Source organism: Mustela putorius, unplaced genomic scaffold (genome assembly GCF_011764305.1).
Source record: "Mustela putorius furo isolate JIRA1106 unplaced genomic scaffold, ASM1176430v1.1 tig00003901_pilon_pilon_pilon, whole genome shotgun sequence".
In the NCBI taxonomy this organism is placed as follows: Eukaryota; Metazoa; Chordata; class Mammalia; order Carnivora; family Mustelidae; genus Mustela; species Mustela putorius.
Genome location: NW_025422049.1, coordinates 8,939,088 through 8,956,097, shown reverse-complemented (window position 1 = coordinate 8,956,097; position 17,010 = coordinate 8,939,088). Strand labels below are relative to the sequence as shown.

The 17,010-nt window shown below is 45.2% G+C and overlaps 1 protein-coding gene across 1 annotated transcript in view; it reads left to right on the top strand.

The window, feature by feature from the left end:
* Positions 1-15,865, top strand: part of IL13RA1 (interleukin 13 receptor subunit alpha 1) — a 54,967-nt gene extending 39,102 nt beyond the window's left edge. The window contains exons 10-11 of the mRNA XM_045068347.1: positions 354-438; positions 13,489-15,865. Of these exons, the coding sequence (XP_044924282.1) occupies positions 354-438; positions 13,489-13,581 (178 nt within the window). The 3' untranslated portion in view covers positions 13,582-15,865. The remainder of the gene's footprint in view (positions 1-353; positions 439-13,488) is intronic.
* The last annotated feature ends 1,145 nt before the right edge of the window (positions 15,866-17,010 follow it).

Here is a 17,010-nt window from a genome sequence, read left to right as displayed (position 1 = left end):
CACGTGTTACTTCACTTGATTGTAGTCCTCATTTCATGAATCAAAGCATCATGTCATTCATCTCCAATACAATTTTTATTTGTTGAGTATATATCTCTATAAAGTTGGAAAAAAAGGTTTAACAATGGTAGGGTATGAGCAATCTGCTTACCCTCATGGCCCCCCTTTGGTCTACCCATCCTGGGTGATCTCAGGACATCGGTTTCTCAGCTTCTTGTGGAAATTTCTTCACGGCTGCGTCATCATTATAGATGACTTCTGTACCATGTTTTATTCCAAGTCTTCCTTTAATGTGGCTTTCTTTAAGTGGGGTTGGAAGATTTGACCACAGAATGTCTTCTGTTTTCTTAAAGGCTCAAGATCATTATATTCCCTCCAATTCCTGATCCTGGCAAGATTTTTAAAGAAATGTTTGGAGACCAGAACGATGATACCCTGGTAAGCCCTGATTCCATGAAGTTCAAAATTGGGTTTTGTTGGGAGGCTGTGGGATTTGTAAAGAGTTTGGTAAAATGTACAAAACATAAAATTTGCCATTTTTACCATTTTTAAATGTACAGTTCAATGGCATTAGGTACACTCACAGTGTCAAGCAACCATCATTATGATTTCCAGAACTTTTTCATCATCCCAGATAGAAACTGTGCCTATTAAACAGTAAGTCCCCATTCTCCCCAGCCCCTGGTAACTTCTTTTCTACTTTCTGTCTCTATGAATCTGCCTATTCTGGGTACCTTGTGTAAGTGAAATCCCACAACATTTGTCCTTTTTGTGTCTGGCTTCTTTCACTTAGCATAATATTTTCAAGGTTCATCCATGTTGTAGCATATGTCGGAACTTGTTTCAAAACTGGTTATTTTTTTCAAAGATTTTATTTATTTATTCAGAGAGAGAGCACAAGCAGAGGGAGTGGCAGAAGGAGAGGGAGAAGTCGGCTTCTGCTGAGCAGGGAGCCCAATGTGGGGCTCGATCCCAGGACCCTGGGATCGTGACCTGAGCCAAAGGCAGACGCTTACTTGACTGAGACACCCAGGAGCCCCTAAAATTGGTTATTTTAATCTCCATTTTATCTGGAGATCAAGGAAGAGGCAATTTACCATGTTGTACCCCAGGGGTTCCCAGCTGGCCCAGTCAGTAGAGCGTGTGACTCTTGATCTCAGGGTTGTGAGTTTGAGCCCCACGTTTGGTGTGGATCCTACTTAGAATGAAAAATAATTAATTAAAAAATGTGGTATCTCAGACTAAGCATACCATTTGAGAAGTCCTCAGAACACTGCGCATCTCCTGTCGCTGGGCTTCATTTTGTCCCCGGAGCAGGGAATCTGTTTAATCCAAACATTCAAGGAGTGGAGCCTCCCTGATGAAAGCAGTCTAGTAGGCAGGGCTTCTGCCTCTTGGATCCTTGGGGAAATAGAAAGATGGGGTGAAGCGCGGAATCTGATCTTGGTTCATGCTGTTGCCTGGAAAGCTGGCCTCCAAAGACGAGGCAAACCCACCTGAGCTGTTACGGTTAGTTAGCTGCAGACTCATGCTGGAATTTGTGGCTGGAAAACCCAAGAGCCCAGGGGAACCCAAGAGTGTCAGGTTTCTCTGAGAAGCACATTCACCCAAATAAAATCATGAAGACACTAACTGGGATAAATATCACTATTCTTACATCGATTTTAAATGAGTAATATGAGGCATGGGCCGATTAATTGAGTGAAGTAGCGTAGCCACTAGCACATAATGGTCTGGGCTCTGGAGTCCGATTGTCTGGATTCAAATCTCATTTACCGTCTGTCTGACCTGAGGTAACTTCCTCACCCTCTCTGGGCCTTGGTATTCTCAGCTGTAAGGTAGAGGTAACGATAGCTCCTGCCTCGTGTTTGCGTGTGGGTCCGGTTACTTGAATGCATAAAGGCCGCTTAGCTTGCAGGCACTCGTGAGCGCCCAGCCAGCCTCGGTGATGACCATGAGCATTGGCACTTTCCATTTATTGTTAATCCGCCAACAGTTCTTTTTTTTTTTTTTTTTTTTAAAAAGTAAGCTCTACGCCCAACATGGGGCTTGAACTCAAGACCTCGAGATGGAGACTCCCATGCTGTGCTGACTGAACCAGCCAGGAGCCCCTCCCCAAACACTTGTCATCACAAGTGATTCACAGTAGCAGCGATGACATACAGCAGGGGAGAGAAGGAAGGGAGGCCCATGTGCTTTCCGGGGAGGTTGCGTCTGAATCACTTTTTCACCGAGTCATGGTCACGCTGCCAGACCCCGGGGGATGGGGCCCCACCAGGCAGGTGGGTCCCAAAGTCATGTGCCTGATGAGGAGATGGTATGCTGTCACCGAGGGGAGTATGGCAGCCGTTGGCTCTTCGCCTTCAGTGGTATCAAGACCAACTGGAGCATTTGCGAGAACAGAGCCTCCCGGGCCCCACCTCCAGAAAGTCTGACTGCACAGGTCTGGGGTGGGCTCCGCTTCTTAAGTCTGCCTATTTGACAGGAGCCCGCAGAGGATTCCTATTCTGGCAAGGTCATTTGCAGAGCCCACTTTGAAAAACACTGGGGCGACTACTTTCCTTAGGATCACCCCGTCGCTCTCTCCATCTCCCCAGCCAGTGCGCAAGCTGCGGGGGGCTGGAGCTGTGCCGGTCCTCGGACACCTCTAACAGGTCCCTGAAAGTCTGCTCTGTGGTCACAGCATATCAGGAGCTTGGCCTCTGTTACTTGTTGTGTCCCCATAACCGCCCTTCAGCAAAGGTGCTGTTAGTACCATTTTTTTTTTCGCAGATGAGGAAATGAAGCCTCAGGGAGGTTAGCTAACTTTCCTACAGTCACACAGCTAGTAGGTAGTGAGGGAGGATTTGACTTCTCTCTCTTTTTCCACTCTGCTGCATCACTTCTTGTACAAGAGAGTGTCCTCAAGAAGCTCACTACCTTCGGAGAGTTGTTCTTGACAGAAGGGGAGAGGATGGGGATGGGGGCCTTCTGAGGGAAAGGTCTGGAGTCGCATTACGGCTGGCCTTCTGCTTCTGTGGGAAAGCGTAAGGAATAGCAGCCTGACAGCAGTGTGAAGGGAGCGGATTAGAGGCGGAGGCACGGTAGCAAACTGGGAAGCTAGTCCCTAGCTTGCCACATCCAGGCTTTTGTTTGGCCGGCGTGGTGTATTTCAAGGGTTTCAGTCTGGAAGCTTCAGCCGGCCATACACTCCTCCACTTTTTCCGATACCATTCCTAGTTCCCACTGGTTTCACAGTTGAGCTGACCTGCCAGGCACCTGAGGCATTTGCGCTCACTGGCCCTCTCAGCAGAACGAAGACGAGTTAAAGTGCCGTGATGCAAATGCCCAGCGCCCAGGAAAACGTGTCTGGACCCATGAGTATTTGCAGGACATGCAGCCAGAGCATGGAGGAGTTAGAAATGTCCAGCCTAGTAAGTCTGTCTGAAAAGTGATCGTGGCCAACGTTAGCAAGTGCGGAGGGAGCGGGCGCCTCTTCTACAGAGCGGTGTTTCTTCCTTCTTGGGGGCAGCTTGGAAAAATGTCACAAGAATCTTTGATCTGATCGTTACACTTTGAAGAGTCTGTTTTGAGGAAGTAACCCAACAATGGCACAGGGACAGGCAATGCAGCATTTGTCTCTAACATGAAAAACTTAGAAGCCAGTGAATCATCCACAATAGAGAATTAGTTTAAAAAAAAAAAAAAAGTTTTCAAAGCATTTAATGTCACAGCAAAATAATCGCGATAGAAGAGTAAGAAACATCCCACAGACTACACTGGATCCTAATTTGGATAAAAACTCATGAATATACATGTAGAACCACGAGTGGAAGGAGAGGGATCAAAGTGATCATCTCTGGGCAGAAAGGCCACACCAATAATTGGGTTATTTTCTACCTTTCTGAAATTTCCAAATTGCCTATAATGAGCACGTATTACTTTCATAATGAAAAGGAACCCTACACCAAGTCATTAAGGGGAAAGAGACTATTTCGGTCATCTGGGTTTGAGAGGGAGTAGGGACTTAAACTTCGGTGGCAGCAGAGGGGATCAACGCAAGAGACATTATTAAAGGCAACTCATTACAGCCTGGGGACTCTGTGGGCAAGGAAAGGTACAGAGAGTAAAAATAATCTCAAGGTTTCGAGCCTGAGTGATAGAGTGAATGATGGTAACATTGACAGCAAAATCAGATCAATTATCTTTCTCAGAGATGGGAAAATTGCTTTTTTTTCAATTTGCTGTCTAGAGGATAATATGTTGTCCCGATGAGTCAGAGAATTCTATAATTTAGCGAGGCAGATACACTGACAAGATGGACTGCTAAAAGCATAAGATGTTTTTGTTTGTGGTGGTTGCAGACCATTAAATAAAATCAGACTTTAAAACTGAAAGTATAATGAAAATGCCAGACAGGGGGGATGGGTAATAGAACAAATTTTCATGTTTTCTCTTTAAGCAAATGAGTAATCTTTTTTCTACACGACAGCAATCCTCACCCAGTGGAGCTGCATATGCAGCAGAACGATGAGCCTTTTACTTCTAGAATTATCGAATTATAGAATGAACATGCCCTGGGGGTCCTTCAGTGAGGTGGACGTTTCATGCACTGAGTTATCTATCTTTAACCGTGAACTGTTAAGACACTAAGATGCTAGTTCTAACCCCTCATTTTTAGAGATGGGGACGGTGGGGGCCCTAGAGACATTTCTCAGGGACTGTTACCAAGAGAGGTCATGGCAGAACCTGAACCAGAGGCCATAGTAGCCCAGAATTACCGGCTCCTAATCCCGAGGAATATTCCTTGCCCTTTCCTAATACTCCTTCTCCACTACACCATCCATAGTGGTTCTTTGGAAATAAAAAAAAAAAACAAAAAAAAACAAAAACAAAACAAAACAAAACAAAAAAACAAACCAAACCAAAACAAAAAAATCCAAAAACCTCATTTAGGTGTGGCCATGAAGAAATGAAATCCTCTGTATAGTTTTCCTTAAGGTTCCTAGTGTTTTGACAGTGTTTTGCTCATCGCTATAGTAACCCCGTGGCCAACAGCATTTCTTCCTGTGGCTTTGCTGCTTGCCTTTCCTTCGTGACTAACTGGGCTGCGGGCCACGTCTGGGGGGCAGGGGGCTGTGGAGGGGGGCGTTTGCTTCTCCACATCTGCATTTCTGTTTCATCCATAAAACATTATCTGTTCTTCCCCCGCTTCTTGGAAACCAGTTCTGTTTTCCACACTGTGCCAGTTTCGCATTCCTGATTGGGAAGCAGCTTGTTAGCTGGGAGTCAACTTCTAGATACTGCTGAATTGTTTCTTTCTTCTTTTTTTTCCCCCCTCACTTCTCTATGTGTCTTTAAAAACTAGGAACACGAGAAAAAGAAAAGAAAAATGAGGACCGCTTTCCTGCATGAGCAAAATAGTGTGGCCATCCTTTTAAAAGTGATTCATACCCCTTAATATCGTCTAACACTATTGCAGTTTTTCCAGCCATCCCCCAACTGCGGGGAGATGGGTCGGATCCAGTCGTGGCACCATTAGTGATGCGAAGATGGAGCGCTGAGTGTAGGGTGGTGACAAGGTGTCCCCTCCTGCCCCTTGACACTTTAACCCCCCTCACCACCTGAAGACAGCGCCCTTAGCTCAGCTCTGTAGCTCATGCTCTCTGTGCCGGTTGGTCTCCTGGAGTGAATCAGTAGTTTCAGCAGGCTTTCTGAAGTGACGATTTTTCTCCTCTGTCACCTAATCTACATTTGTAAGCTGCCCCTTTTCTCCAAAGCAGGGCTTTGAGTCAGTAACTTGGCTCTTCGATTATTCTGAAATTCTCTCTCTGCTAGGAAAGCAGGTAACCTGTTTAGTTCTTTGCCTTTACTTCTTAATTTTTAAAGGGTGGGGTTGGAGCCATAGCCATGTTAAATGGTACTACCTTCCTCCCCTTCATACCACATTTTAGCTGGTTCTTTTTTTTTTTTTTAATTGAGTAAACTCTACCCCCAATGTGGGGCTCGAACTCACAACCCCCAAGAGTCACACGTGCTACCGACTGAGCCAGCCAGGTGCCCCTCAACTGGTTCTTTTTTTTGCTGCATTGCTTTTTTTTTAAACGATTTTATTTATTTGACACAGAGAGAGAGAGATCACAAGTAGGCAGAGAAGCAGGCAGAGAAAGAGGGGAAGCAGGCTCCCTGCTGAGCAGAAAGCCCCATGCAGGGCTTGATCCCAGGACCCTGAGATCATGACCTGAGCCAAAGGCAGAGGCTTAACCACTGAGCCACCCAAGCACCCTCGCTGCAGTGATATTTAAGGCATGACGATCTCCAATTCATGTCTTTCATCTTTCTACTGGGATATTGATCTGAAGAAAACCGGGGCACGTAATCCGTTGATTCCTACAAGAGGCCGCTGTTTCACCCAGGGCCTGGGGCACAAAACCCACTTCACTTTTATGGAAAATTCACCGTGGGAACTAACCAGACCTTGAAAGTATTCTTAAATGAACATTTAGTGTTCCGTGACACCACGAAATTTATTTCTTTAAACTAGAAGAACCTGTATTGCCTGCTGCTCTTCTAGGATTAGATGACCAACAACGAAAAGCCAGTCATGTTAGCCTCCCAAATGCTGTTTTTTTCTTTTTTTCTACCTATGATGTTTTTCATCTTTGGCCATTATTCTATTGCTGATTACCTTGTTTTTAAAAATTGGCAGTGTGAGAATTGAATTACAGATGGGTAATTTTGTGGATTTATTTTTCTTTCTGTAAGTAATTTGAAAAATATACTGGCATAGAATTCACGAAATTGAATAATAGGTCAGAGCATTTGTTCCCTTTTCTTACACAGACATATTCATAGAGGCAGTCCTCAGGAAAGGCCACAATGCTGATGAGGAGTGAAAATGAGAGTAATCCGAGTTTTAGAAATGAAAAAAGACAATTGAAAAAAAGTAATATCTCTTGGAAGCCATTTCTGCTTCAGGGCTCACCTTATTAAAATGGATTTTTTTTTTCCTGTCCAACCCAGCTAACCATTGGGTCTAACAACTAGAAACCAATGAAGGTGTAATGTTCCGCATACTTTTTTAAAAATTACAGTATTTTTCTTTTAAAAGCAACAAGGATTTATTATAGAGAAATGAGAAATACGGATCACCAAAAGAGAAAAATAAAGCCGCTCTTTGTCCTGTCACCCGGACATAACCATCTCTAAGGTTATGTGAGCAACATAGAGAAATAGGGCTTTTTTAAAAAAATTATTTGACAGAGTTTGCAAGTAGGCAGAGAGGCAGGCAGAGAGAGAGGAGGAAGTAGGCCCCCTGCTGAGCAGAGAGCCCGATGTGGGACTTGATCCCAGAACCCTGAGATCATGACCGGACCCGAAGGCAGAGGCTTTAACCCACTGAGCCACCCAGGCACCCCGAGAAATGGGACTTTTAATGACAAATGGAGTTACAATGGCAACAGTAATCATAGTTTGTACTTAGGGAATTTTTGTTGTGTATCAGACACTCTTCTAAGCACTTCCTTCCTTAATTTGTCCTCACCTCGCTGTCGGTCTTACCTCCAGCACACAAATGAAGAAGGTGAGGTCCCACGGGGGAGTAGGTATAGCGCGCTCACAACACCAGAGCTAGGATTCACACTGACCGGACGAGAGTCAGACGTGGCACCTGAACCCAGGCGTCCTGATCCTCCCGTCTGGACTCTGAGCCAGTCATAGGATATGTTTTAATAAAATGCTCATATTTAATTTTATTTGAATGTAACGGATGAGAAAGAAACAGGAAGAACTGAAGGAATTTCTGAACTTCTGACAAATTATAAAATTAGTTTTGATGATTATTGGAAAAGGCCACTTTCCCGTATGTTTTCCCTGTTCCCTCTTCATTTTTGAAGCTATCCAGTGTCCGCACTGTCAGTGTAGGTAACTATTGCGTACTATAGTGTCTCTGTCAGAGCCCTCCTGGGGTCATAATTCTGGGTGGGTGCATGTATTTGATGCTTACTGCCTGTCTTCATGTTCATGTGTCTCCAGTCATTTTGGTTGTTTGAAGCTCTAAATGTTTTCTCAGGGAGGATTCATGGGACCAACATTTCCTGAATTATTTACACGTTGATGGAGTCTGCTGCATTAATAATTGAAAGTCATTTTAGCTAGATATAAAATCCATGGCTCACATGTTCTTGCCTTGGGTATCTTAAATGTGGCATCTATTTTCTTCTGGCATAAAATGTTGTCAAAGTCTGCTGACAATATAATTTTCTGTGTTAAAACACTTGGTCTTGGGGCACCTGGCTGGCTCGGTCAGTGGAGTGTGCGACTCCTGATCTCAAGATCTAGAGTTTGGGCGGCCCCATGTTGAGCATAGAGCGTACTTTAAAGACAAACACTTGGTCTTTCTGTCTGATTGTCAAAAGCTTTTTTTTCTTCCAAGTCCAATAATTTTACCAGAATATGTCTTTATGTTGTTGGTCTTCTAGGCTTGATTTCTGAGGTAGGTGGTGTACCCTTTCAGTATGTAGTCTTAGATTTTTTTTTTAATTTCAGTAAAAATATATGGACTTCAGTTATTCTGTTCCCTTGTTTTCTTTGCCTGTCTTCTGTGTTTGTCACATCCTCTTGAATAATTTTTATCCACCTTCATTTTTTAAAGATTTTTAAAAAATTTATTTATTTTAGAGAATGTGTGTGTGTGCATGTGAGCAGAGGGAAGGGCAGAGGGAGAGAGAGTGAGAGAATCTCAAGCAGGTTCCCCTCTGAGCGCGGAGCCCATCTCGGAGCTGGATCACAGGACCCTGAGATCATGACCTGAGCCAAAGTCAAGAGTCGGGCAGTTAACTGACTGAGCCACCCGGTCTCTGGGTCAGCATGGCGTCATTGTGCTTCAGTTGCTCCTCAGAGTGGAGCTTGGCCCTGGAAGAGAGCTTTGAATGGCTTTGTAAGTTCATGGGGCCCAGGCTGCTCCCAGGCTCCAGCACGGACTCCTTGCACTGTCGCTATTTGAAAGGGCAAACCCCTGCCCGTCTTAGTTGTTGTACATAAATTAGCTTGCTGGGGTTTGAGTTATTTTAGAGTTCTCAGATCTATCAGATGTCCTGCCAGCTCTTTCTCCATACCTCCTCCATAACTGATTCCATTGTGCTCTGTGGCTGTCTCTACTTTGGCCACCCATTCGTATTTCAGGGCTCACGGGGGAATCATTTCGATCTGGTTCTGTCGTAGATTGTGTCTGTGGACTGGGCAGTTGCTTTCCTGCTTACCCTGGTTACCTTTCCTATTTGTGTTTTCTGTGGTAGCATTTGGGGACGTTTAAAAACTGTGCTGCTGGCGTGCCTGGGTGGCTCAGTTGGTTAAGTGTTGGGCTCAGGTCATGATCCCCGGGCCTTGGGATTGAGGCCTGCATCTGGCTCTCTGCTCAGCGAGGAGTCTGCTTTTCCCTCTCCCTCTGCCTGCTGCTCCCCCTGCTTATACTTGCTCTCTCTTTCTAACCCTGTCAAACAAATAAAATCTTTAAAAACAAAAACAAAACTATGCTGCCAACCACTACCTTCCCCCTAGGATTTCTTTGTAAACTACAGACCATGGGCTAGATCTTGTCTGCTGCTTGCTTGTCTACAGCCTACAAGCTAAGAATGGTTTTTTATGTTTAAATTGTTGAAAAGATCTAAAGAAGAATATTTTGTCTTAGCACATGAAAATTATTTGAAATTCAAATGTCAGCATCCGTAAAAGTTTTATTGGCAGACAGCCACACCTGTTCATTTACATGTTACCTGTGGCTCTTTCCATGCTGAGACAGCAGAGTGAGTTTTTGGGACAGAGAATCAAAGCTGAAAATATTATCTGGCCATTGACAGAAAACGTTCATCAACCCTGGTCCTATAATATGCTTCTTAGTGGCTATATAGCATTTGCCATTGTGTGAATATATCATAACATACTCAACCAAGTCACTAATGTTGGGGCATTTAGATGAGTTCTAAATGTCATCCTTATAGGCATCATGTCATAGCTATACATATATGTATATATGTATTCTCTTCTTTGGGGGGGATATATTGTTACAGGTAAGATTGCTGGATCAGAAGAGATTAATACTTTTTAAATTCTTTGGTTAATAGTGACGAATTGTCATCCAGAAAGGATGTACAGGCTAAATATCTATTAAGGATACCGATTCAATAAATTATGGTGCATTCATGCAATGACGTATTATGCAGAGGGTAAAGAAAATGAGGTAGCTCAATTTTACTGGTATGTAAGAATCTGTAATATATGCTGTTAAACACCCCGGTTACAGACAGAGTATGATTCCTTCATATTAAGGAAGGAATTTTTTAAGTTTTTCACAAGAAGCATAGATTATAAGTAGGTTGTATGGCTGAACAGTGCTTCTGTCATGCTTTTGCCAGCCTGAGTGTATCTTTTTTTTTTAAATTCTTTCCAATTCACAGAATAGAAAAGAGCATTTTGTTTTCATTTTATGAATCAACTTTTGTATTGTTTTATATGTTCATGGGCTTGAATTCTTTTGTGAAGTTCTTGTTCATTGTCCATTTCTTTTTCCCTGCCATATTCATGTTTTGAAAATTTGGTAGTTTGTAAAGCTCTTTTTATTAAAGATATTTATTTATTTATTTATTTATTTATTTATTTATTTGGCAGAGAGAGAGAGCGAGAGTGCAAGAGAGGGAGCACAAGTAGGGGGAGTGGGAGAGGGAGATGCAGGCTTCCCGCTGAGCAGGGAGCCTGATGCAGGGCTTAATCCCAGGGTCCTGGGATCATGACCTGAGCTGAAGGCAGATGCTTAATGACTGAGCCACTCAGGCACCCCTAAAGCTCTTTTAAAAATGTATTTATTTATTTATTTGGGAGAGAGAGAGAAAGAGCCCATGCATGGGGAGTGCTGAGGGGCAGAGGGAGTAGGGTTAGGGTTAGGACACTGCTCTTAATCCCAGGACCCCGGGACCATGACCTGAGCCGGGACCATGACCTGAGCCGAAGGCAGACACTTAACCCACCCACTGAGCCATCAAGGTACTCCCATAAAGCTCTTTTTATCTAGTAGCTATTAATCCTTTGGCTTGTTGTCTATTTGCCTCTGTGTAGTATTTAGGGTGATTAATGTTGTTTTTCTTTTTTATGCATTCAAATCTTCTGTATTTTTTGTGTGTAGGAAGCCTTTTCCTGTCTCAGACTGATGTACTTGTTGCCCAGTGTATTTTTCTAGTTCTTACTTGATTTTGTTTTTTACATTTAGGTCTTTCATCCATAGGGAATTGATCCATGTGGGCCGTCAAGTAGGGTTTAACTTTATTTTTCAAATGCTTAGCCAGTTGTCTTAGTGCCATTTATTGAATAAGCCATTATTTCAAGGTTATGTAATTTTTTCAGACTGTTTTTTATTAGATCCTGTGCATTTCACATTTTCAAAAGCCAGGTTTGTTGATTTGATTTATGTAAAATACAATTTCATCTTTTTTAAGTGCACAGTTATTCTGTGCTGCTGCACTTGTAGCACACGTGTGCAGTTTTGTCGCTGCTACTCACGCCAGTCACGATCGAGAACATTTTCATCGTCACCATACCCTTGCCACCACTCATCTGTTCCTATCCCAAAAGTTTTGCCTTTTCCAGAATGTCTTACGAATGGAATCACCAAACACATAGATTTTGGAGTCTGGCTTATTTCACCCAGCACAGTGCATTTAAGAGCCGTCGGTGTTGATGTGTGTATCCATGGCTCATTCCTTTTCGTTGCCAAGCAACACGCCGTGTTACGGCTGCGCCACAGTTTATTTAACCATTCACTTGTTCAAGGACGGTGGGCTTGTTTCCAGTTTGGGGCTTTTATGAAGAAAGCTACTGTACACCTTCATGTGGGGGGTCTTGTGTAGACATAGGTTTCCACTTCTCTTGGGTGGATACTTGGGGGTGGGCCTGCTGGGTCACAAAGTCGGTGTCCGCTTCATTTTGTAAGGACCATGGCGGCCGTGCTAGTTTGCATTTCCACCAGCACTGCAGGAAAGCGTCGGTTACTCTGCGGCTGTGTCGGCCCTTGGGATTCTCAGGATTTTTTTTTTTTAAATTTTATCCATTCTACTTGGAGTATGAGGGTTAACTCATTTATTTAGAATAATTTAGGTATTTGAAGCAGTGTCTCTCAGCTCATCCCTGCCTGTGCTCTCCAAGACTGGGATGCTCCCGACCTGCTCAGTCCATCTCTAACTGTACAGTCCGAGGCAGCCGAATAGTCGCTGTTGCTCTCATTTCTGTTTTTCTGCTTTGCCTTGCCTTTCCTAGGCTTCTCGAACCAGAAAACATCCGAGCAGAAAAGGAGCTTGGGAAAAATCTAGTGCAGGGGTGGCACACTTTCCCTGGAAAGAACCAGAGAGTAAATACTCTTAACTTACCCAGCCCTTTGCTCTTAGGGCAACTCACCTCTGCCGTTGTAGCATGAACGCAGCCGCAGACCACACAGAAACAAAGAGGCGTGCCAAGAAAACTTTATTTACAAAAACAGGTGGCCTGCTGGGTCCAGCCTTCCACTGCAGTTTGCTGACCTCCGGTTTAGTCCAGCAACTCTGCTTCACAGATGAGGGACTGAGCTCAGTTTCCGCCCTTTCCCTTGATTTCTAAGGAAAGAAGGCAAAGGCCAGGATATTGGCTTTCACCTTTAGGGGACGCATTTACATTGAGTTCAGGATGAGCTTGCCTTTAAAGATTATTTATTTATTTATTTATTTATTTATTTATTTATTTGACAGAGATCACAAGTAGGCAGAGAGGCAGGCAGAGAGAGAGAGGAGGAAGCAGGCTCCCTGCTGAGCAGAGAGCCCCATGTGGGGCTCCATCCCAGGACCCTGGGACCATGACCTGAGCCGAAGGCAGAGGCTTTAACCCACTGAGCCAGGTGCCCCGAGCTTGCCTTTAAATGCGTGATTCCCACTTCTTGCAAATGATGTCACGTGAAACTGTCCATATAGCGTCTTTCAAAAGTTTTAACTGCACTAAGACTTTTTGGGACATTTTATATATTGCCATTGACCTCGATGCTGGTTGACTTTTTGAGCCTGTTAATCTCTCTGGAGGGATGGGCACATTGGAGTGGCAAGAAAATAAAGGTAGGAACAGTTAATGTAAGAAAAGCGCGCCGCCCTTTTATTCTTCTTCAAAAGACTTCCTTTCCAGTTTCGGAGATGTCGGCATTTCTCTCTTGAGATCGCTATCAGACATCACGCAACAATCCCATGCTCTCCCTTCTCCTTTGAATGTTCATTCCTGATTGTTTTGTTTCATGAATTGTTCAAATAGATGAAGATTCTTAGTCAAAAACAAAACAACACAAAACAAAACCCCCCAAACCAAAACCGTGACAGGAAAACAAACACTCACTGGTTCCATGCACGCAAACCTAAGAATAATCCCTGGCTGCGGGTCCTCAGGGAGAGAACGTTGTTTACAAGAGTCATCCTGTGTGTGTGTGTGTTTTGTTTTCCTTCCTTCCAGCACTGGAAGAAGTACGACATCTACGAGAAGCAAACCAAAGAAGAGACCGACTCTGTGGTGCTGATAGAAAACCTGAAGAGAGCCTCTCAGTGACGGGGATAATTTATTTTAACCTTCAGCGTGACCTTGTGAAGATTCATCCCGTTCTGCATTTTGTTATCTGGCAACTGTGAAACGGAAACTGAAACCACTGGGCCATTTGCAAACCGGCAGCTCCAAAGAGCCCTGCCTTTCTGTTGAGTCGGGCACTGAGAAACAAAACCTGAGGGGCTCTCTGGCGAGGAGAGCGAGTCCCTGTTGTTGAATTATAAAAGCAGACGGCCCTGGCGAAGGCTTCAAAGTCAGGGACAAAGCCAACGGCCATGATGGCAGTAGAGTTCATCTTACCAAGGGTTGCGACAATTTCTGAGGGATCTGTGCCTGCTTTGTATTCTCTGTGTCCGGCAATACTAACTACATTTGATTTGTTGTGTGAAACGCATTTTGGGTGCAGTTGCTAATGCCAACCCTGAGTCACAGAGAACATCTTGCAGCCGAAATTGATAAAATCTCTTGATCTGTTTGGGATCTCATGGAGGAATGTGTGTGGCTCTTAAATCTCTTAGCAGTCTGGAATCAGCCCCCTGAGCAGCAGTAGTCCCTGCTTTGAGAGGTCCAGGCACGGGGCAGGGACGGCTCCTTTCCCGAGGCGCAGCAGGCTCCCCTCTCCTGCCCTGCCCGCCCTCCCCGCCCGGCGGAGGGAGGGGGGCTTGCTGGGCGTGCGGTGTTCCACCTGAGCCTTCTTCACCTCCACCGCTCAGATCAGATGTTCCCCAGCCGGAGGCACTGCTCGGGCCCGTGACAGTCTAGCCGAGACTCCCGTTCTTTACTGCTCTATCTCCACTGGTCAGTTGCCAGACCTTTCGACTCCCAGTTCCCATGCCCAGTCCTCCCCCCCCACCCCTCCTCGCGTTCACCCGCATTCCCGGCAGCCCGTCTGTCTCGGTAGAAGTTAGAAAGCAGGATGTAAAGCCGCGCAGAACGCCTAGAGGGGCAGGGAGTAATTTGCATCTCAGGTAAAGTATGAGGAGACTAAGAAACAGCGACTGATTCTTGCATGTTTTGTAACTTCTGCGTGAGTCTGCATTTCTTGGAAGGTTTTCAAGGATTACTGTTTTCTCTCTGCATTTCCTGAACAGAAAGGAGGTACAATCTTCACTCCGCACTTCGCTCTTGGCTTCAGAAAAGAATAGTTAGGTCTTCCCCTTTTTTCGTGCTGGCCCCAACTGGTTATGAGTAGGTTTTGCTTCGTATATGGATAGCATCCGAGGCTCCCACATTTGTATTCAGTTTTTTTTTTTTTTTGCATACTGAGTTAGGGTTCCCTCCTCACCCAGGCCTCCATTGGACCCACTGAGATGTTTCCTCTACTCCTCCTTCCTCCAGATTTAAAGGATAGAAGCGAGAGGCCCCCCTCACACACCCCACCAAGTCTCCTCATGCACACAGACTCTTGGTAGGAACTTGACAACTTGACACCTACAAGTTCTCCAGACACTCACCCATGGGCAGCACCCCAGTGTTGCGACTTGCCCCTCCTGCTCTTAGGGGACTGCAGGAGAAGGTCAGAGGTGCCTGCTTGCCGTGGGTTTGGGCCAGGGTGGCCACCAGCTTGCCCTGGCTCGTCGGAGGAAACTTCGTGGCACAGGTAGACGTCAGGATGTTGCTTCCTTGTGCCTCTTTTTTTTTTTTTTAAGGTCAGATTGAGGTGGGAGACAGGTGGAGTGGGTGTCCCACCATGTTACAAGATTCTCTAGAAAGAACATTGGGTTTTCCTGTGTCTGAGATGCTCTCCCAAGTCTTTTATAATTCTGGAAAGCAAAACACCTACACACCTCACCCAGGGCCATTTTCCCTGGTATCCTATTTAGATGGAAGTGAGGGAGCGGATGCTTTGGAATGATTCCCCAAGGGACAGCAGACCGTGACAGTCACAGCCCCAGAGCGGGGACATTGCATTTGGTTTCCATTCCCTGCTTTGAATTACGGGAATTGCAGTGAATTACGGGAATACCTATAGCTCTTCGATAGTCACCAAAAAGGGAACTTGAATACATCAGTGGGATTTCCATCACCTGTAGGAAACTTGGAGGTTCCTTTGCTATGTTACGCCTAAACTATATGGATTGTATTTTCCTCGGCCTTCCTAAGAAAACCTACCATAAGGATGGTCACTCTTATTCTTTCATTCAGATAAGTTTTTCCTCTCTCTGGGCACTGAAGGGACACGTGAAACAATGTTTAGAATATTTTTGGTAATGCCTTCAACTAGGGATCGTTTTGTTTAACTTCTTATACGAAAGCTTGAGTGAAATAAATACTGTCTTTTTGTACGTTACCCGCATGTCTTCCTTTGGTCTTATTTTGGGGCAAAGCATTGTGAGGAGTGGGTGGCAGCAGAATTGGAGTTAAAAGAATAAACGTTGTGAAAAAAAAAATACAAGACAGCTGTTTTATCTTCTAGTCGTTTCTCATAAGCTCCTCCACGGTGCTCGGTGCACCCGTGTTTTTTGATAAGAACATGCGCTGAGCTTAATATCAGCACAGCCTGTGCCAGCCATACCTGAAGGGCCGTAAGTACTTTATAAATTGTCTTTCTGATCATTCAGGGCAATACACGGTGGGGCTGCTGCAGGGCGGGGCGGAGGGGCCCTGGAGGGAGAGCCGACTCCGCAGGGCGGGTGGCTTCGAAGGGCTTCCACCGGCTGCATTCACCTGTGGGACGGCCAAGTGTGTCATTGCCAAAGAGGGGAAGTGGAGGGCCAGCTCTGCCAGCTGCTGCAGGTCTCCATCCTGACATAACTGGTGGTTTGGCTGTTCCTGGTGAAGAAGGGTTACCCAGCCAGCAGCCCCCTCCCGGCAGAGCAGCGTGTCACCAGAGTCACAGGTGTGACCTTCATCAGCACCACCTTAGAGCTCAGGGAGCGGTGCTGGTCTGTTGTCCATGATGTCATCCCTCCCCAGGGAGAGAATGTCTATTGTCACCAACGTGATTGTGACCCTCCACCCCCCCACCCCCAACCAGTGGCAGGAAACCAATGGGAAAGGAAAAAGAAATACAAGTTATACACGTGTGTGCACACACACACACACACACACAGAGGCACATTCCTATTTTTTTTTTAAGATTATTTATTTATTTATTTATTTGGGATTGAGAGCAGAGCAAGCGAGAGGGAACACAAGTGGGGGGGAGGGACAGAAGGAGAGGGAAAAGCAGACTCCCCAAGCAGGCTCCCCGCTGAGCTGGAAGCCCAATGCAGGGCTCGATCCCGGGACCCCAGAATCATGACCCAAGCCGAAGGCAGACACCCAACCAATTGAGCCACCCAGGTGCCCCCTGACAGGGACATTCTTAAGGAAAGCATCCTGCTATACATGATGGGGGACCCACCCCGACAGAATTAGTTTAAGTCTAATAATCAGTTTTCAGTAGCTGTCCTCTTAAGGGATGGTAATGCAGTCTCTTATTTTCCGCAACTA